This window comes from Grampus griseus (genome assembly GCF_964374135.1).
Source record: "Grampus griseus genome assembly, chromosome: 19".
Taxonomy (NCBI): domain Eukaryota; kingdom Metazoa; phylum Chordata; class Mammalia; order Artiodactyla; family Delphinidae; genus Grampus; species Grampus griseus.
The window spans coordinates 281,765-302,800 of NC_139013.1; the positions used below are offsets into that span (position 1 = coordinate 281,765).

General features: G+C 58.2%; 2 protein-coding genes across 5 annotated transcripts; both read left to right on the plus strand.

Moving 5' to 3' along the window:
* Positions 1 to 5,531: 5,531 nt before the first annotated feature.
* On the plus strand, positions 5,532 to 10,344 carry ZBTB45 (zinc finger and BTB domain containing 45). 3 transcript variants are annotated; one of them, XM_082677086.1, is made up of 3 exons: positions 5,532 to 5,618; positions 7,673 to 8,957; positions 9,582 to 10,344. In XM_082677086.1, the coding sequence occupies exons 2-3, from the start codon at positions 7,673 to 7,675 to the stop codon at positions 9,836 to 9,838; spliced, it is 1,542 nt and encodes a 513-aa protein (XP_082533212.1). In that variant the 5' UTR covers positions 5,532 to 5,618; the 3' UTR covers positions 9,839 to 10,344. The 3 variants fall into 3 exon arrangements, with proteins under 3 accessions (XP_082533212.1, XP_082533211.1, XP_082533213.1); XM_082677085.1 differs by lacking the exon at positions 5,532 to 5,618 and adding an exon at positions 5,824 to 5,948; XM_082677087.1 differs by lacking the exon at positions 5,532 to 5,618 and adding an exon at positions 6,316 to 6,339.
* Positions 10,345 to 11,596: 1,252 nt separating this feature from the next.
* On the plus strand, positions 11,597 to 19,078 carry SLC27A5 (solute carrier family 27 member 5). 2 transcript variants are annotated; one of them, XM_082677082.1, is made up of 10 exons: positions 11,597 to 12,432; positions 12,807 to 13,016; positions 13,417 to 13,575; positions 15,452 to 15,576; positions 16,471 to 16,665; positions 16,749 to 16,839; positions 17,857 to 18,055; positions 18,258 to 18,355; positions 18,505 to 18,635; positions 18,719 to 19,078. In XM_082677082.1, exons 1-10 carry the CDS (start codon positions 11,745 to 11,747, stop codon positions 18,893 to 18,895), a joined length of 2,073 nt encoding a protein of 690 aa, XP_082533208.1. In that variant the 5' UTR covers positions 11,597 to 11,744; the 3' UTR covers positions 18,896 to 19,078. The 2 variants fall into 2 exon arrangements, with proteins under 2 accessions (XP_082533208.1, XP_082533209.1); XM_082677083.1 differs by lacking the exons at positions 12,807 to 13,016; positions 13,417 to 13,575 and having other exon boundaries at positions 11,604 to 12,432.
* Positions 19,079 to 21,036: the final 1,958 nt, after the last annotated feature.

Consider the following 21,036-nt stretch of genomic DNA (forward strand, 5'->3'; position numbering starts at 1 on the left):
ATACATGCATCCCAGTGTTCACAGCAGCACTATTTACAATAGCCAAGACATGGAAACAACCTAAATGTCCATCAACAGATGAATGGATAAAGAAGATGTGGTACAGGGACTTCCCTGGCGGTCCGGTGGGCAAGACTCTACTCTCCCAATGCAGCCGTCCCAGGTTTGATCCCTGGTCAGGGAACTAGATCCCACATGCATGCCACAACTAAGAAGTCCACATGACGCAACTAAGACCCAGCACAGTCAAAATAAATAAATAAATAAAATTTAAAAAAACTAAAGTAAAAATAAAATTAAAAAGATGTGGTACATATATACAATGGAATAATACTCAGTCCTAAAAAATAATGAAATAATGTCATTTGCAGCAACAGGTATGGACCTAGAGATTATCATACTAATTGAACTAAGCCAGACAGAGAAAGACAAATACCGTATGATTTCACTTATATGTGGAATCTAAAATATGACACAAATGAACCTATCTACGGAACAGAAACAGACTCACAGACATAGAGAACAGACTTGCAGTTGCCAAGGGGAAGTGGGGGTGGGGGAGGAATGGATTGGGAGTTTGGGATTAGCAGATGCACACTAGTATATATTGGATGGATAAGAAACAAGGTCCTACTGTATAGCACAGGGAACTATATTCAATGTCCTGTGGTAAACGGTAATGGAAAAGAATATGAAAAACAATTGTATATACATATATATATATATGTATAACTGAATCACTGTGCTGAACAGCAGAAATTAACACAACATTGTAAATCAACTATACTTCGAGAAAAATAAAATAAAATAAAATAAAAAGAGTTAGGACTTCCCAGGTCATCCAGTGGGTAGGACTCCACGCTCCCACTGCAGGGGGCTGGGGTTTGATCCCTGGTCGAGGCACTAGATCCTGCACGCATGCCACAACTAAGAAATCCGCATGCTGCAACTAAGACCTGGTGCAGCCACAATATATAAATTAAAAGAAAAAAGAAAAACCAGAAGAATTAATCAGTGTCTTAAACACAAAGAGGGCAGAGTGGAGGGAACCAGGTCTGGGTGGGCCTCAGCCACCATGGACCCAGCAGGAACACAGCCTGGAAGAGCAGGCCTGGGAGGGTTCTGCATTAGTCACCCACCTCGGCTGGGAAGTGCTTTTCAGACCTGAAGCCAAGGGCACAGCTCCTGAACGGAAAACAAGGAACAATCCAACCAGACGAAATTCACATCTGGGTGGCTGGCACACCAGCCTGAGGCAAAGTGATGGAGACCTCATATTGTGCCGTTTCATTGCTATGAAATGTCCAGCACAGGCAAATCTATAGAGACATTAGATCTGCAGCTGCCTGAGACAGGGTGGGAACAGAGACTGGCAGTAGATGGGCAGAGTATTTCATTGGGAATGACAGAAATGTTCTAAAACAGGAGGATGCTAAGTGTTACAGAAAATGGTAAATTTACTAAAAATGACTGGATCATATGTGCACTTGAGATGGAAGAATTCTATCAGAGAGTTTGGTGTTCAGAAGTAGGAAAGGTGGACTTCCCTGGTGGCGCAGTGGATAAGAATCCGCCTGCCAATGCAGGGGACACGGGTTTGAGCCCTGGTCCGGGAAGATCCCACATGCCACGGAGCAACTAAGCCCATGCGCCACAACTACTGAGCCTGCGAGCCACAACTACTGAGCCTGTGTGCCACAGCTACTGAAGCCCGCACACCTAGAGCCTGTGCACAACAAAGAGAAGCCACCGCAATGAGAAGCCCGCAGACTGCAATGAAGAGCAGCCCCTTCTCGAGGCAACTAGAGAAAAGCCCGCGCACAGCAACGAAGACCCAACACAGCCAAAAATAAGTAAATTTTTTTAAAAAGTAGTTTAAGAAAAAAAAAAAAAAAAGAAGTAGGAAAGGCTGTACTGGGCCCCTGTGCCAGGGTGCCAGGAACTCCCAGCCCCAGGGCACCGAGGAGCAATGAGGGATGGGAGGGGAAGGGATTAGAACATTGATTAAAACAAACATTTTAATCTGGCCTCAGGGGATGCATTAAACCGGGATGGAACAAGAGGCCATAAGGACAGAATTACCTAGGTGTGCCACCTCCAGGGGCTTTCCCCTTCACCTACAAGCTTTACTTTAAAAAAAAAAAAGGTTTTTACTTGAAAAAAATATTTTTAGTGTACTAAAAACAGGAGGAAAAAAAAGGACAAAACAAGAATATTTGCTAATTTGAGAGTGTGAGTGCTCCGGTGTGTGCTCTACTGTTTTCTGTTTCTTGGGGGGTTTTTTTGGTTTGGTTTTGTTTTTGAATTTCTGAATTTTATTTTATTTATTTTTTAGACAGCACGTTCTTATTAGTTATCTATTTTATACATATTAGTGTATATATGTCAATCCCAATCTCCCAGTTCATCCCACCACCCCCCCCCCCCGCCACTTTCCCCCCTTGGTGTCCATACGTTTGTTCTCTACATCTGTGTCTCTATTTCTGCCCTGCAAACCGGTTCATCTGTACCACTTTTCTAGGTTCCACATATTTGGGTTTTTTAACTTTTGAAAATTAATCCAAGGGCCCGGTACTTGACCTAGGTGCAGGGACCCTGGAGAAGCAACATCAGTAGTTGTGCAGTTAAGATTGTTATTTCAGTTTAGGTCTCCTCCTCCCCACAGTTTCCTCAGGCCACAGGGCTAGTAGGAGGTTCGTTGTCTTTCAAATATAAAAGCAAATTGAAGTAGCAATTATTCCCCCCGCCACCTCTACCCCCTCAGTGACAGTCCTTGATGTCTATCTGGATGTTTCTTTCCTTCTAGGGCCTTTCTGGTGTATTAGGGATCCTGCCACTGCCCCTCCCCCAGACCAAAGGGCTCTCCATTTCCTCTCAGCACGTCTGGAGGGCTAAACCCTCCACTGCTGGTACCTGCCTTGCCAGGGACCTCCCTCGGTCTCCACCCTGTTTCCTGGGGACGCCCTTGGTGTCTAACCCCGGGCTGGCCGAGGGAAGCTCCTGGCAGACTGAGGTGTGTGCCTGAGTCTTGGGCCCTGCATCCCACACCTGGCACAGTCCAGACCCACTAGGATAGGGCTGGGCTTGGAGACCTGAACACTGGGCTTCCTCCGTGGACAGTGGCTGGCACGGCAGGAGGTTGGAGAGAGGCTGGGGACCCTGGTTGAGCTGGGAGGAGGGGCTGAGCCTCCTGACTGCTGATATAAACTGTAGGGGCTTCCCTGGCCGTCCTGTGGTGAGGATTCCATGCTCTCAGTTGCGGGGGGTGGGGCACGTGTTTGATCCCAGGTCGGGGAACTGGGATCCCTCAAGCTGTGCAGTGCGGCCAAAAAATAAGCAAATAAATAAAACGAAATCTCTGTGTGTGTGTGTGTGTTGGGTGGCTGGGGGTGGGGGCCTGCCTCCCCGCTCAGGAGGCCCAGTCATGTGGGAGCTCAATTTCCTCTGCTCCTTTCATGTGTCTGTGATTGCCCTGAGCTCTCGGCTTCTTCCCTTCAGTGTGGCCTTCTCATCCCCACCGCCTCCAAGACTCTCAGACCTGGTCGGGAGCTTGCCATATTGGCAGGCCACATGGGCCCACCCCTGGCATCTTAAACCTGCGTCCTCAGCCACACTATTTATTCTTCGAGATGCTCCCACAATCACAGGCCAAGGTCTTTGGAGAGAAAAGCAAAATAGACATTTTCTGGGCCTCCCTGGTGGTGCAGTGGTTGGGAGTCCGCCTGCCGATGCAGGGGGTGCGGTTTCGTGCCCCGGTCTGGGAGGGTCCCGCGTGCCACAGAGCGGCTGGGCCCGTGAGCTGTGGCCGCTGAGCCTGCGCATCCAGAGCCTGTGCTCCGCGACGGGAGAGGCCGCGACAGTGAGAGGCCCGCGTACCGCAAAAAAAAAAAAAAAAAAAAGACATTTTCTGAAGGCTTGTATCGCTGGAGGCCACTGCTCCCATCTCCTTTGCAGCCTGAGGGGGGTCGAGGCTTGGGTGTTTCCTCTTGTCTCTCACACTCCTTCAGGGCCAGGTCCTCCATCGCACCCTCATCTGCTGAGAACGTTTCTGAAGCCGCCCGTGTCCTCTCCTTCCTACCCTGACTCTGCCCGCACCTGGCCTCCCCTGCTGAGGTCTGAGCCGCCACTGCTGCCTTCGGGACCTCTTATGTGTGCTGCCCCACTAGGTCCACTGTCCTCCCGTTTGGGTCGTAGTGGCAATAGTTGTCTGTCAAGGTGAAGGGCACAGATGAACCCCTAGCCTCACAGGTCGAGGTGGGCGCAGCAAGGGGCCTGTGAAGCCAGAGAGGAATGAACAGTGATAGGAACTGGGTAGAGGAGGTTCGATGGAAGAAGACCCAGTGAGCCGGGCAGGCCATCGTGAAGGACTTAGATTCTGAACAGCGACAGTGAGGACAACGAGGCCACGGGACTGGGATTTAATGTTCCTCGGGGCATGGGCCATGGAATGCTTCCCACCTGGCACATCCCCTCCCTTCCCTGCCTGGAACATGTCTACAACACATCTAGAACACGTCTACAACACAGCTGCTCGCTCAGCAGCTGCCTGAGGCAGGAGGCTGGCATGCTGACCTTGTCCTCATACTGGCAGCAGAGAAGTCAGCCCCTCCACTCTGGAATCCACACCTGCTGCAGAAAGCATGGGGTCCACTGAGGTCTAGGCACCGCTCCCCCCCGACTCCCCGCCTTCCTTCAGCCCCCATGAGTAGGGAACAAGGCCCAGCCAGCCCACCACTGCAGCCTCACCATCTAGTGGGCCTGGTTCACGGATGTCCTGGACAACCAGCCCCACCTCAAGGCCCTTGCGGATCACGGCTGTTCCTCTGCCCAGACAGCTCTTCCCACAGATTCTGTCCCCTAAAGTGTCTTCTGGGCTTTGAAGTCTGGCTGTTCACCACCCTCCTGGCAGACGTAGGACCCAGCTCACACACACACACACACACACACACACACACACACCCCCACTCCCCTTCTTTTCTCAGCTTCGGCCCAGAGTGTGGCATGCAGCGGGCACTAAGTGAACACTACTCGCCCTGGGGCAGGTGGGCCTGGTGTAGGGGCATCGAGTCTGGCTGCCTCCATCTTCTACCTGGGATCCAGGCTCAGGGCCGGCCCGAGTTGGCGTCCGCTCCCACATCCCACTTGCAGCCCCCAGGCCCCACTCGGGCTGGAGTCCCGCACCAGGGGCGAGCCCTACTGCTGCTCCATCCATATGGGTGGAAGGCTGGGGTGCAGTGGGGTTTAAACCTGCCGGGACCCGCCGGGGTCTTCGGAGCCGACCGCCCTCCCACCCTCTTTCCCTCTCACCTTCTTCCGCCCCGCAGCACAGGCGAGTGGGTGCGGCCCACAGATTGACGGCACAGGTTCCGCCCCCGCCCCGTCTCTAGGGCGACACTGCCTGGTTGTCCCAGCCCCTGTGACTTTGGTCGGAAGTGCGACCTTGCAGCGGCGACTAGTCTCCATGGAGACACCGGAAACTTGCTCTGACCTAGTAGTTCGCCGCGCCGCTGCAGCGGCGGACTTTGGTTCCGCCGGCGTCGCGGCCCGGAAGTGCGGCCTTGAAAGTGGTGAGCTGGAGGCGGCCACCGCCCGGCCTGGTGCCTGAGGAGGAGCCGGAGGTGGGGTCAGGCGGGCATCCCCCTGCCGCAGGGCCGGCGGGGAGGCCGGGGCGTGCCAGGGGAGGGGCGCCCGCGCTAGGCTTGGAGCGCGCGCCGCAGACGTGAGGGGGCGCTGCAGGACGGGGGCACTTCGCGGGCAAGAGCGCGGAGGCGGGAAACCTAGTCGGCTAGGGCTGGGGCGGGCGCAGCCGGGGCAGATCAGAGAAGGGGGTGCTGGACTCAGGGTGAGGCGCGGGCAACGGCGCAGAGAACGGGAGAGGGTGCTCGGAGCAAAGTGCATGGCGGGGGCAAAAGCGTGGTGGCGAGGACGCCTGGGTGCGGCGTCTCAAGGTGGGCCTTTGTTCCGAGGCGCCCAGAGGCTCTGCTGCACCTGCACTATAGTTGGAGCCTGCTGGGGAGCACGGCGGGGGTGGATCGGAAGAGGAAGGGTTCAGTCCCTACGGATTGAGGCGCAGGTTTCTGCCCCCGTTGCCCGGGCACGGAGTTGAAATCCTTTAGGTGCTGGGTGAAAAAAGACGGTGAAGGGTGCTTGTGGCAGAGGTAACGGTACGTGCGGAGTTGGCCTGTTTGAGGAATTGACTGGAGAGCTCTGAGCTAAGGAGGGTCCCGAACTGTTAGGTCTGAACAGGCTCCCTCTGGCTGTCGCGTCGGGAATAGACCGGGAGGTGGGGGGACGCGAGGAGGTTACTGGGGCAGTGGAGGTGTGCAGAGTGGTCTGAGGGGTCAGATATGGATCGTGAATGGCCCCAGCAAAGGAAAGGCTGTTTGGGCTTAAGGCGCCCGAGGGGGTGAGTCTGAGACCGAAGTAGACCCCGAGGAGTTAAGAGAGGCCTCACCTGAGCCAGGCTGGTGCAGAGTGGGTGGGTCTCAGGGTGTGTCTTTTGTCCTGACTGATGCTTCTCCCCTAGACTGGAGGTGTGTGTGGCCTGGGTGTGGGGTGAGCCAGGTATCTAAGATAGAGGGGAAACTGAGGCCAAGCAAGCATGTTGCCTGTTTGTTGGTGAAGTAGCTGAGCTTCTCAGATTCCCATTGTTCCCAGGGGGGTGGTACCCCTTTCCCTTTCCAGTGCCTGAGGCTGGGCAGTGCTGGGATTTCGAGGCCACAGTTTAACGAGAAGTGTCCATATTGCTCAGCCATGCTGATCTTGAGGCCTCTGCCGCTCCACCTGCACCCAAGCAATCACACACCCCTGCACAGTCCACAAGCCCCCTCTCTATGCCTTACCCACACCCTGCGCCCCACAGGCCCAATCAATATTCCAGGAAGCGTGAGGCTGCAGGAGGCGTCTCCCGCTCGCTGTGCTGGAGCGGGCCAGAGACCATGTATTTTCCTCCCGCAGGGCACCTGCTAGGCTAATGCCCAATCTAGTCTCAACTCTGTGTGACTATGCACACCCCGAATCGCTTAGCCCCGGAGGCAGTTCATGCCAGCCACACCCCTGCGAAGACTTCCATATACACTAGTTAAAGTAGCCAGGTTCTGAGGCAGCAGACCTCGGTCTGCACAGGGCCTTGGATGTTCCAAGGTTGGGGGCTGTATCGAGGGAGATCAAAAAGAAGCCACTCATGGTGGGAGTCGCAGCCAGCAGGGTGGGGAGTGGGTGAGACGTGGAAGCCTGTTCTAGATAGGGGTCCCCGCCCTCTCCTCCACAGGGTGTCCTGTCAGAGGAGGATGTGGGGAAGGCTATGGATACCAGAGTTCCGGGAAGGGTGGGTGGGGCAAAATAGGGGAAGCGAGCCCTGGAGCTCCCCACGCTGGCAGTAAGCAAGACCGGAGGGCAGCAAACCTTTGGTATCCCCAGCCCTCTCACAGCGGTGTGCTGGGGGCTTCAGAGGTAGAGGGGGCTGCAGAAGTCCTGGGGTGGGGGCAGGGAGTCCTGCTGTGTTGGGAACCAGGACTTCGAGGGGCCAGGGGCATTGGAGAAGGTTGGGGTTCCTGAAGCCTGGGGGTGTGGTTCACCCTTGGGCCCTGTCCCGCTGAAGGGATGGGAACGCTGGGGCAGAGGTGGGTCCCTGGCTGACTTCCTCTTGCCCACACCCGCTGGTCCGGTGCAGATGGCGGCAGCGGAGGCGGTGCACCACATTCACCTGCAGAACTTCTCCCGATCCCTGCTTGAGACCCTCAACGGGCAGCGGCTGGGTGGGCACTTCTGTGACGTGACTGTGCGCATCCGCGAGGCTTCACTGCGTGCACACCGCTGCGTGTTGGCCGCCGGCTCGCCCTTCTTCCAGGACAAATTGCTGCTCGGCCACTCTGAGATCCGCGTGCCGCCTGTGGTGCCCGCGCAGACGGTGCGCCAGCTCGTCGAGTTCCTCTACAGCGGCTCGCTCGTGGTGGCGCAGGGTGAAGCGCTGCAGGTGCTCACGGCCGCGTCGGTGCTGCGCATCCAGACGGTCATAGACGAATGCACGCAAATCATAGCCCGCGCCCGCGCCCCTGCCCCGGGCCCCCCCGCGCCCGCGCCCCTGCCCACGCCCGTGCCCCCGCCGCTCGCGCCCGCGCAGCTGCGCCACCGCCTGCGCCACTTGCTGGCCGCGCGCCCCCCGGGCCACCCCGGTGCCGCGCACACACGCAAGCAGCGCCAGCCCGCGCGCCTGCAGCTGCCCGCGCCCCCCGCGCCTGCCAAGGCGGAGGGATCGGATGCCGACCCTGCCCTGACCGCTGCGCCAGACGACGGCGCGGACGACGACGACGACGAGACCGATGAGGAGACCGACGGCGAGGATGGCGAAGGCGGCGGCCCGGGTGAGGGCCAGGCGCCCCCTTCTTTCCCCGACTGCGCCGCCGGCTTCCTACCTGCGGCCGCGGACGGCGCGCGCGAGGAGCCGCCTGCGCCCGCCGGCCTCTCCGATTACGGCGGCGCCGGGCGGGACTTCCTCCGGGGGACTTCGGCTGCCGAGGACGTGTTCCCCGACAGCTACGTCTCCGCTTGGCAAGACGGAGATCAAACCGCCCCTGAAGGCTGTCCCGCCGAGACCCCTGCCCCGCCCGACTGTGTCCTATCCGGACCCCGCCCACCTGGCGTGAAGACCCCCGGGCCGCCCGTCGCGCTTTTCCCCTTTCATCTGGGCGCTCCCGGGCCGCCAGCGCAACCCCCTCCCGCGCCCTCGGGGCCGGCCCCTGCGCCCCCACCCGCCTTCTACCCAGCGCTCCAGCCGGACGCAGCTCCCAGCGCGCCTCTAGGGGAGGCCCCGGCCCCACCGGCCGCTCCCAGCGCAGCCCCGTCGACCACCCCTGCGCGCGCCCCGGGTGCTGAGCCGCCCGCCTATGAGTGCAGTCACTGCCACAAGACGTTCAGCTCCCGGAAGAACTACACCAAGCACATGTTCATCCACTCGGGTGAGCCGGGCTGGGTCTCTGAGCCCCTTGATCGTTGGAGATAGGCTTTTTGTTAATACTTGATGACCCTAGGGGTCAAACACAGCCTGTCTCCCCCTGTCTGATTCAGGGGGAGGGGGGCAGCCTACTCTGTCACCCCTGGAACATGATAGCAGCCAGAAGGGAGGGGGTAGGTATGCCGGGGTCTTTCCCAGTGTAAGGGTGCTGGGCCTTGCTAGACTGTCCCCAGAATGGTGGCCAGCGACCAGACAGTCCAGAACGCTCTGTGAGCGTGGCAGGGATGGGGGAGGGGTAGCCCGCGGCCCTGTGCCAGGCACGGTGCGGTTTGGGGGCGGGAAGGTCCCTGGAGGTGGGGGTAGACCTGAGTGGTCAGCCTCGGTGGGCAACGATGTCCCAGACCTGCGGGGTTCCCCGCTGGGAGGCTACCTGTGGGAGTTGTGGGTCACAGACAGGCAGTGACATCCCGGTATGACCCTAAGGGTCGGGGAGAGGGGCGTCGCTGCCGGGCGGGGGGATTCCGGATGGATGGCTGGTCCGGTTGGGGAGGGGAGTCCCTGCCGGCAAAGGCGCCCCGGGGCCCTTCCCCACCTGACCTGAGTTTGCTGCCCGCCCTGTCGCCCGCAGGCGAGAAGCCCCACCAGTGCGCCGTGTGCTGGCGATCCTTCTCGCTGCGCGACTACCTGCTCAAGCACATGGTCACGCACACGGGCGTGCGCGCCTTCCAGTGCGCCGTCTGCGCCAAGCGCTTCACGCAGAAGAGCTCGCTCAACGTGCACATGCGCACCCACCGGCCGGAGCGCGCGCCGTGCCCCGCCTGCGGCAAGGTCTTCTCGCACCGCGCGCTGCTGGAGCGCCACCTGGCCGCGCACCCTGCGCCCTGATCCGGGCATGGGGCCTGGCCACGCCCACCGAGGGATCGGTCAAGCCCCACCCGCTGTCACGCCTGCCGCGGCCACTTGACCACGTTCCCGCCACCAGCCCACGCTTTCTCCTGAGATCAGGCCCTTCTCCTGCTTCCACCCTTCTCTCCAGCCCAGCCCGCCTTATTCGTCTCCTCCTACGTACTCGGCCCTCCGGGTGGGGGCTGGCTGGGGATGGTCAGGGACCCGACCACCTCTGAGAACTGGATCATCTCCAACCTGAACTAGGGCTCAACCATGGTGCAGGGCCCAGGATTCATGGCTCCGACTCTGGTTCACGCCTCTCCCCTCCCATGAGTGGGGTGGGGTCTGCTCCCCTGCCCCTGTGTCAAGCCGGGAAATGTCCCCAGCTCCCCGACCCGAGCTAATCCTCCCTCATCTGGCGCCTGGGGCGTCTCAGGTGGGCCCATCATGGACTGAGGCCTGGTCTTGGGACCCCTGCTCTGTAATAAAGGACTGTGGGCCGTGGGGCCGAAAGCTGGAAGCATGTGCTCCCGGACCCGTGTGTTCCTCTTCCTCACAGACCGACTGTGGGTGTTGGGCCTCAGTGCCCCTGTCCCTGGCAGCATCCCTGCTGCTCCCTGGGCTCCTTTGGGCTGCGAGCGGATGATCCGCTTTGCCATCTCGTGTCTCTGTTCTCTGGGTGGGAGTGGGGTGCACGTATGACTGGCGCTTGACTCTCCCAGAGCCCTCGGTCCTGTGGGGAGGGGTACAGGCGGGTCTCGGAGAGGGAGGCCACGTGTGGGAAATTCGCAGCCACAATCCCAGCTGCTGCCGCCCAAGATAAAGATTTCGAGGCCCCTCCCCCCATATCTTCCAGACAGAATCGCTAGCCTTCAGACTTCTCCTCCGGTTGAGCACCGCACTTTTGGGGGTCCAGGGGGCCTTTGGGGCCAGGCTGCCACTAGGGGGTCCGAGCCCCAGGATAGCTGTCCTGGCCGGCAAGGCCGGAAGTGCCAGGCAGGGCTGGGGTGGGGGCAGGGCAGAAAGCGGCAGCCGGGACCCTTGGGCTGCCCACTGGGCTGCGGAAGATGGCCAACCAGTGTCAGTTCGAGGCTAGTGTCCGCGTGCCCCATCACACTGTCGGCACGTGGCCTGGGCACCCCGGTCCAAAGTATCTGGAGCCGGTGAGGGGGGTGTGGCCTGTAGGGCGCTCCAGTAGCCCAGCTTGCTGTGATCCTAGGCCAATGGCAACGCTTCTCTGCGCTACCCCCTGTGACTGCCTCCCGGAGGAGGGGGGCTAAGGCTTTCCTGGTCCAACCGTGCATAGACTGCCAGACCCACATTCCAGGCAGAGTTCAGCCTCCTGAACCCTGAGCATGGTCCCCACTGATGACAAGGGTAAGGCAGAGAGTCAGAGTGGACCGCATGGGTTGGGGGTCAGAGCTGGGTTTGAATTCGGGCACTGCAGGTGTTCAAGGGCTTACTGAGCACCTGCTGTGTACCTGGCAGGAGGCTGGGGGCTCATTCCAGCCAGGCCCCATCTCCCGGAAGATTCAGATTAAGTAGTTGCCACAGGAGAACTTCCTGGTGAGGTTTGCAGATGGGAAGGCAGTGCTTACAACCAGAGCTGCCCTGCTATCCTGCTGAATTTGCATTTGGCATGGCTGGAAGTTCAGTTTCCTGAGAGAGGGATTTCTGCCTATTTCCCAAGTGCCTGGGGCACAGCGTGGGGGACAGAGGCACGCGGAAGACCAGGCAGAGTGAAACAAACAGTTGGGGTTAAGAAGGGCTGGAGGCAGAGTCCTGGAACCACCGCCATGGCCAGCAGCCTCTGGGTCACCGCCAGGGGGTGGGGCTGACGGGTTATCAGCCCGGGCAAGAGGTGGGCATTCCTGGACGTGTCCCTGAGGCAGGAGCAGGTACGATGGGCATCTGGGGACGACTGGCCTTCTTGCTGTTGCTGCTGTTGCTGCTGCGAGGCCTGGGGCAGTCCTCGTGGCCTGCAGCAGTGGCCCTGGCTCTGCGCTGGCTCCTGGGAGACTCTGCCTGCTGTGGGCTGCTGGTCCTGGCTGTGCTGGCGTGGCCCTGGCTCGGGCCCTGGATGCCCCACTGGCTGAGCCTGGCGGCCGCGGCCCTCACGCTGGCTCTGCTGCCCACGCACCCGCCCCCAGGGCTGCGCTGGCTGCCTGCAGACCTGGCCTACATCTTCAAGGTTCTTCGCCTGGGCCTGAACATCCGGGCGCGCTTGAGCCGGCAGCCACCTGACACCTTCGTAGATTCCTTCGAGCGGCGGGTGCGAGCGCAGCCAGGGAGAGCGATCTTGGTGTGGACGGGGCCGGGGAGCCGCTCGGTCACCTTCGGGGAGCTGGACGCCAGGGCCTGCCGGGCGGCGTGGGTCATGAAGGCCGAGCTGGGCGACGCCACGGGACCCCGCGCTCAGGAGCCCACCGCCCTCCTCGTGCTGCCCTCGCAGACCATTCCTGCCCTGGGCCTGTGGCTCGGGCTGGCCAAGCTGGGCTGTCCGGTGGCCTGGATTAATCCACACGGCCGGGGGGCGCCCCTGGTGCACTCGGTGCTGAGCTCTGGGGCTCGGGTGCTGGTGGTGGACCCAGGTGAGGACCTCAGAGACCAGCGGAGGTCGGATGTGGTGGGGACAGGGGCAGGAGACAGACGTGGAGGATTGCTGTTCAGAGGGTCCTGGTGGGGGCTGGGCAAGAGGTCCGCGCCCCTCACCCACCCCCAGGCAATTAGGGCCAAAACTTAGTTGCTGGGAAGTAATTCTGAGGGCACCAGGGCTTTGCTTTGTGTTTTCTTCAACATGGCTATTTCAACTTTTTTTGCCCCCAATACAATTACGGGGTTCTTTACAGTTAAGGCAGATGCTCTTCTCTGCTGGCTGCTTCCTCCATGGCTGGCAGTGGGCTCCTCTCCCACATCTCGGGCCCCCCCACCTCAAAGGTGGGCCTCCTCTGACCCATTCCCACAGGCCTCCGCGAGAACCTGGAGGCGGTCCTTCCCGAGCTGCAGGCGGAGAGCGTCCGCTGCTTCTACCTCAGCCACTGCTCCCCCACGCCGGGGGTGAGGGCTCTGGGGGCTGCCCTTGATGCGGCGCCCTCAGACCCCGTGCCCGCTGACCTTCGAGCTGAGATCGAGCTGAGAAGCCCAGCCCTGTTCGTCTACACCTCGGGGACCACCGGTGAGGGCGCCCAGCAGTCCTAGCCCAGCCTCTGAACCCTTCTGCTGACATGGCTCCAAGCCTGACCTGTGCCTCAAACCTGACCTCTGAAACCCACCCTGCCCTTTGATTTTGACACCTGGCCGAAATCTGACCCCCAGTGTTATTTGAATGGTCAGTGCCAGAATCCTGCCTCTGCCCAGTAAAGAGCCACTGAAACCCTGAACTTTGGAATTCAGCCTCTGAACTCCAGTCCAACGTGTCCTCCCTAAACCCGCCCACAGGTCCCATACTTGACCACCTTTCGAGAGCCTCAGACCCCTGACTGTGCAGACCTGATCCTGGAGACCCACTCCTGTGTGCGGGTCCCTCTAGTGCTGTCTGTGCACCACCCCACTCTTCCCATTGCTTCTTCCCCCAGGGCTCCCGAAGCCAGCCATCCTCACGTACGAGCGGGCGCTGCAGATAAGTGGGATGCTGACCCTGTGTGGGGTCAGAGCTGATGACGTGGTCTACACGGTCTTGCCTCTGTACCACACGATGGGGCTGGTCCTTGGGGTCCTTAGCTGCCTGGAGCTTGGTAAGCCCTTCGCTGAGGACCACCCCCCAATCCACAGGACTGCCAGACTTGATGTCAAGGCCCCATAGGTTACCCAGCACCCCAGGTTCTTACCTTCGACAAGGGACAGTGAGCCCCAGGGCTACCTGGACAGAGGGCTGGACACCCAGACAGTCCTTAATGGCTGTGCTGTAGTCGGGAGGTGAAAGAGCTGATGTGAGTGTTGGTCACTCATATCTATCATCGTCACAGGCGGAGCCAGTGAGGGAACACTCACCAAACATTCCATCCGGTTGTCGTCTCCCTAGACACCTGACCATGAATTCTGTCAACAGACTGCGCTGGTCTGTTTTTTTTGTTGTTGTTGTTGTTTTTTCCCTGAAATTTTAACATGGAAAATTTTGAAATATAAAAATTTCTAAAATTCTCTACATGTATCGTCAAGTACTCACCACCCAGCTTCAGCCACCATCAGCATTCTGCTCTTCTGTGTTTCGTTTATCGCCTCCCCCTTATTCCCACTTGTCTTTTTACTCATATTTTATTTAAAAATATTTAAAATCATGGACAATTTCAAACATACACTAAAGCAGAGCAGTCAGTTTGATGATGCTTCCCATATCCTCACCCAGCCTCAACAATTGTTAACATGTTGCCAATTTTATTTCATATGTACTCCCTTCCTTCTTTCTGGATTATTTTGGAGCAAATCCTAGACACTATCTTTTTGTTGGTAAATATTGCAGTATGTATCTCTAACAGGTAAGGCCTTAAAAAACTGTAACCAGAGTGATCATCACTCCTGAAAAAATTAACAGTAACTCTTTGATATTATCTGATGTGCACTTCATGTTAAAAATTTCCCCAATTGTCTTACTGCCTTTTTGCAGTTAAACTGTTCTCATTGTACTTGCTTGCTTGGTCTCTGCTCCTCTCCCTCCCACACTTCCTGGTAGACTAGATGTTCCCTCTAGAGATGTTTTCAGATTCAGTCCAATTATTCTTGTCAAGAACCTTGGTGGGGTGCAAAGTGCCTCCTAATTTGTCACGTTGGAGGCTGCTCAAAACTGGGATCCTACCTTAGGCTAAGAAGAATTGGGAAGCTTTCATTGGAAAAATCCTTATCAACCTCCCCCCTGGCTTTAGCAGCTCTTGAAGACCTTTCCAGAATCCAGGCATTTCACTAGGGGTTGCTAACAAAGCTATCGGTTTCAAGGACCCAGCATCCATTTTCACAGAGAGGGCATTCTATTTCACCTCTGTCAAGATACAGCCTCGAAGAAGACACATGCTTGCTACCTCACCAAGCACACGAGCCATCGTCCCTTTGGGTGCAGGGATGATATTTAGCTTTCGGGGTTTTGTTGAGGATTAGGGTTGAGGTAAGGAGAGTACCATCCACAGAGCCAGCTGCAGAGGAGGGGATCAGAAAAGGAGGGAGCAATTTCCTGGAGTGCATGTAGTGGCCCCTAAGATGTATTAATCCATGTGTCCATCCTTCAGAACATCCATATATCCATCCACCAACCCACCCACCCATCACCCATCCACCCTTCCACCCACCTTTCCATCCACCTACCCATTCATCCATCTATCCATTTGCCGAGCTAGACATTCCTAAGACAGTTATCACAATCAAGAGTGATTCCTACTCACAGCCCTTATTCGGCAGTGCTCACTTTGTACCAGGCACCGAGCTTTCCACACATACTGGAGACGGGATTCAAACTCAGGCTCGGCTGTGCTCTTCTCATGGGAATAGTTCTGGCTGGGCCAGCAACACAGAGATGAGCCTGATGTCATCTTGGGTTTCAGGGGCCACAGCCAGGTGATCAAAGCAGCTTCTCACAGTGGTTTGGAAGCATGATCTGAAACCCTTTCCTCTCCTCCCTCCAAGGAGTGACCTGTGTCCTGGCTCCCAAGTTCTCTGCCTCCTGCTTCTGGGACGACTGTCGGCAGCACGGCGTGACTGTGATCCAGTATGTGGGCGAGGTCCTGCGGTACCTGTGCAACACTCCCCAGGTGAGGTGCTAAGATTAGGGCTCCAAGGTGAACACCCCAGAAATCACCCCAGGTAAAGATCTCAGGTAGATTCAGTCCAGGACTCAAGCAAGGTCCCTCAGGTATCAATAAAACACCCCAGACAAGAGGCACGGACAGTGAGTCCCACACAAGGTTTCCAATCATGGCTGCTCTGATGAACAGCGGTGCTATCTCGGGCAGGTGACTTCACGTCTCTCAGCCTCAGTGTCCTCTTTGGGAAATCAGGAATAATACCTCAAGGGGGTATTGTGAGAATTAAACACGTAAAGTGCCTAGAACAGGGCGTGGCTCAGGATAAACTCACTAGATGCGAGCTGGCCTCATGCTGTGTATCGATGATGTATGGACCCTGGGTAACTGTCTCTAAGCAAGATCTCCAGGTATCCTTCCAAATATAGTCTCTAGGTCACCCCTCAGGGAAAGGTTCCTGGTAACTACCCCCAAGTAAGGCTCCCAGATAACTCCCCAAGATAAAGCTTCAAGTCACTCCCCAGGTTACCTTCAGGTAAAGGCCCCCAAGTAACCCCTCCTGGTAAGGCCTCCAGTTAACCCCACCCCCCCAGGTAAAATCTTCAGGTAACTACCCCTATGTAAGACCCCAGATGCTTCCCCTAGGTAAGACCCCAGATGAGGCCTCCCATCGCCCCTAGATATCTCTCCAGGTAAGGTTCCCAGGTAACCTCTGCAGGTAACCCCTGCAAGTAACTCTCCAGGTAACTGCTCAAGTAAGAACTCAGGTAGATCACCTAGGTAAAGACCCCCCATCACCTCCCAGGTAGCTGCTCAGGTCAGGACCCAAGATAGCCCTCCCGGGTAAGGGTTCCTGGGCACACCCGAGGGCACCTCCTCACCCTTCTTGGGATGTCCCTGCAGCGGCCAGAGGACCGAACACATAAAGTCCGCCTGGCGATTGGCAGTGGACTCCGGGCAGAAGTGTGGGAGACCTTCCAGCAGCGCTTTGGCCCCATTCGGATCTGGGAAGTCTACGGCTCCACGGAAGGCAACGGTGGCTTTGTCAACTATCCAGGGCGCTGTGGGGCCCAGGGCAAGACAAGCTGCTTCCTTCGAGTGAGTGTGTTGGGCGTGACAGTGGCCCTGATTGAGGCTGAGCCCACAGGACCTCTGCTGACACCTCCCCACCCTCCACTCAGATGCTGTCCCCCTTCGAGCTTGTACAGTACAACATGGAGACAGAGGAGCCTGTGAGGGACAACTGGGGCCTCTGCATCCCTGCGAGGCCAGGTATGGGGCCTGGGGGACCTTCCCTGGGTGTGGGGAGGGTGGAGACCCTAGGTCTCCTCCGTGGCTGGAACAAGCCACCCAAAGCCTTGAGGTTGATGTCCAGTGGTGGTGTCTGCAGTCCTCACCTGGACCCTGAGTCCCAGGCCTGTCTGACAGCGGTCCGGGGCCCTCTCCCTCTCAGCTTGTCAGCTCTGCCCAGCTCTTCTGCCTCAACCTCTTGTCCATTTGAGTTGTTCTCTTGAGCTTTCTGTGGAAGTCACATCCTCCCAGGCATCAGTCTCTTGTCCTGAACCTTCTCCTAGGATCTTCTCTCAGGGGGCGTTGCAAGGTCCTGGCGGAATCTCTCTCTTCCCACCACCATTTGCCTCTCTCCCTCGTCCATCCTTGTTAGCCTTTCCCTATTTCTTTTCTTTTCTTTTTTTAAACACTTAGATAACATTTACTGTGTGGCAGGTATTGTGCTATACGTACAATTATTTAATATCTACCCCCAGCATATTGTCTGGCCCACGGCCAGCGGTCAGTTTGTTGAGTGAATGAACCCAGCCCCTATGTGCACACGTGCAAAGTTGCTGACTACCCCCTGGAACAGCCCATCACACTGACAGATAACTGGTGATTGGAAGGATCTTCTTTATACTGACCCCAGCTGCCTCCCTGCAATTTCCACCCTCTGATTCTATTTCTGCCCCTGTGGGGCCACACAGTACGAGCCTTAACTGTCCTTCCGCAAGGTCGACTTCGCAGCATCTGAAGACTCATCCGTCCCCCTAGCGTCTCCCTTCCCGACACTCCCTGCAGAGACTCCTCCGGGCTCCTTTCCGCGGCGGTGGTCCCCCTATTTCGAATGGACTCCCTGACGCCACCTTCCCTCTCCTTCTGCCTCTTATTTTCTGTCTCTGGATCTGTTTCTGGGTCTCTCTCTGTCTCTTCTCTGGCAGAGTCCCGGCCGCGGCCTGGTGGGCTCCTGATGTCCTCGTCCACGGCTAATGCTGGACTCCCACTCCTACCCCCCAGGGGAGGCAGGGCTCCTGCTGACCCAGGTGCTGCGTCACCAACCTTTCCTGGGCTACCGTGGGCCCCGGGAGCACACAGAAAGGAAGTTGGTGAAGAACGTGCGGCGCCCGAACGACCTTTACTACAACACCGGGGACGTGCTGGCCCTGGACGGCGAAGGCTTCCTCTACTTCCGCGACCGCCTCGGGGACACCTTCCGGTCCCGCGGGGTTTCTCAGGGCGGGGCTTCTGGATTCTGGAGGGGGCGGAGCTTCGTGGGCAGGAGGCGGAGCCTCTCCTTTCCAGGGGCGGGACTTCTGAATTCCAGAGGGGATGGGGCCTAGTCGCCAGGAGGCGGGGCTTGGTCGGGGCGGGGCCTCCTTTCCTGGGCCCTGGTCCCAGCACCCCCTCCAACCCCGCAGGTGGAAGGGTGAGAACGTGTCCACGCGGGAAGTGGAGGGCGTGCTGTCACTCGTGGACTTCCTGCAGGAGGTGAACGTCTACGGTGTGCCTGTGCCAGGTGCGGAGGGTTCACCTCATTCTAACCCCCAACTGCTTTGTGGGTGGTGCCGGAGCTTTGTTACAGGTGGGGGGCTGCTGGGACCCAGGGGAGAGAGCCAGTCGCGGGCACTGTGAGGTGGGTCCGCCGAGGATGCATGTGCTCCACAGGATGTGAGGGCAAGGTGGGCATGGCTGCCGTGCAGCTGGCCCCCGGCCAGGCGTTTGATGGGCAGAGGCTGTACCAGCACGTGCGCACTTGGCTCCCCGCCTACGCTGCCCCTCATTTCATTCGTATTCAGGTGAGCTCACCGTGGCTGGAGTAGGTGGGTGGGAGGTCTCGGCGGGACAGTCACAGTCGGGGTTACAGTCCCTGCCCTTGCAGGACGCCTTGGAGATCACAAGCACGTTCAAACTGGTGAAGTCGCGGTTGGTGCGCGAGGGCTTCAACGTGGGCATTGTTGCTGACCCCCTGTACCTGCTGGACAACCAGGCCCGAGCCTTCCGGCCCCTGACTCCAGACATATACCGGGCAGTATGTGAGGGAGCCTGGAGACTCTAACCATCGGGTCAGCCCACAGGACGTCCGAAGGCACTAGGCCCAACGCTGATCACCACCCCCTCTTGTATTGTCACCCACACCCCAGACCTGCACGGCGTCGTCAGGAATCCCAGCCTCTCCTTATCCCCAGCTGCACAGTGTGGGATGACCCTGGCCCCGCAGCAGAGCGAGAATAAACTTGGATGTGTACACAGATGTCTGTGTGGATGGGGAAACAAGCAAGGAGTGCAGGGGCCGGTGCCCTCACTTACCTCAGGGTCCCCCCCTCCCACTTGAGGAGTGGTCAAGGCCAGGGGTGTGGGAGGAGCCCACAGCCCCACAGCCACCCCAGGTGGAGAGACAATTCTATCTGTGGGTCATTTGTGGCCTCTGATGCAGCTGAGGCTTGGCTAGGCCAGTGGATGTGGGCGTGGTCTGGAGGATGTGGGGAGAAGTGCCATGATGGGCAGTCTGACAAAGGCCAGAGGGCGTTGGACTGAGGCAAGAAGGGTGTGACTGGGGGAGGAGTGTGTCTGGCAGAGTGCATGTGCAAAGGCCCTGTGGCAAGTCCCTCTGGGGGAAGCAGAGGCAGAGGCTTCTGGAGAACAGAGTACACAGTGTCTTAGGGTCCATTGTGGGAGCAGTGGGCAGGGGGATGTTAGCAGGAGCAGTTGTTGCTGGGTGACGTCCCCGAGGCAGTATCATGGTCCCACGGGCCCCTGGGCACTTTAAGGTGGGTTTGCTATGAGGATCTTCTGGTCAGTGGCGGCGGCCGGGCGCTGTGTGCGGCCTGAGCAAGCAGACCAGGCCCTGCGGGCCACCCCTGTGGTTATCTTCCGGGATGTGGCAATTCCTGTTGTCATTGACTGTTTCTCTGCCCTTGGGGCCAAGGGAGCCCCGTCTGTCCCCCACAGAACCACAGCCCCTTCTTGGCACCGGTGCACACAGCTGGACTCAATCTGGGCCCACTGTGGTCCAGCCCGCCTCCCTGCACACACGAGGTCATCAGGTTTGTTCACATGCCTGTTCCCTCCATGAGAGACCCTGGCTAGGAAGGGAGCTGGGGCTGTGTGAACATAGCAGCAGAGGCCCCGGCTGGCCACCCCTGCTTTGGCCCAGGCCTACTTCCTCCTGGAGCACACAGTAGGTCCAGTATCGTTTGATAGCTGGCACATAGCAGCAGAGACTGGGCTGGTCCAGGTTGAGGCGCAGTGTCCTGCCCTTAAGGCCCTTGTACCCTCCGGGACCAGAAACCAGCTTGGAAGAGAGCTTGGAGTGTATGGATGAAGCAGTAGAGGCTGCCACTGGCCACCCCACTGCGACCAAGTGCTCCTGCCATGACTGGTCACTGTCCCTTAAGATCTGCTGGGCACTGCTCTACAGGTTCTCCAGGCTTCCCTGGAGAAGGAAAAGCTGCCCACCGCCTGTGCCAGCATGAGCCGATACGTCCGCTTCTCTTGCATATACCATGCTGCGAGTGGGGTGAAGTTGTGGCCATCACCCCCAATGAGGAACACTGCGTTCCTGCACCCAGGTCAAGGGGCCCTGACTGGTGAGGCCGTGTGACTGCATTTCCTCTTGACAGAAGAGGCTAGCGTCTGGGATGTGAGCCAAAGAGACCCACCCGGTCAACAGAAGAACATGTGCTGGGATGCCTGGAGAGTGGCGCGGGGGGACGTGTGCTGGACGCGAACCTGGGTCTGTGGATCCCGGAGGTTTCAGTGTGGATTGAGAGCGGGCCGCTTACAGCCTGGATGGCCTGGGGCAATGCCTAGAACCCCTTACCTCCCGAGCACGGTCTTTCTTCATTGTAAAATGGGACTGGTGATCGTGTCCACCTCAACAGATGTTTATGGGGATTAAACAAGATAGAAGTGCAGGGAAAGTTCCCCACAAGGGCTACCTGTCGGCCCTGACATGGGCATCCTGGCTCGGCTCTCACTGCGGGCCTGTTTCTTCATCAGCAGCGTCACTGGGAGGGATCATTGTCAGCAACAACAGGATCAAACTGTACCTAAGAACCCTCAAGATTGCCCTTGTAGCCGGGCTAATGCGGGTACGTCTCAGTCAACAGTCTGTGTCACCCTCATCCCATCTCACAGGGTGGGTGTAGCGTTATTCCCACTTTACCGTCAAGGAAGCCCCGGCTGAGGGGGTGCTTC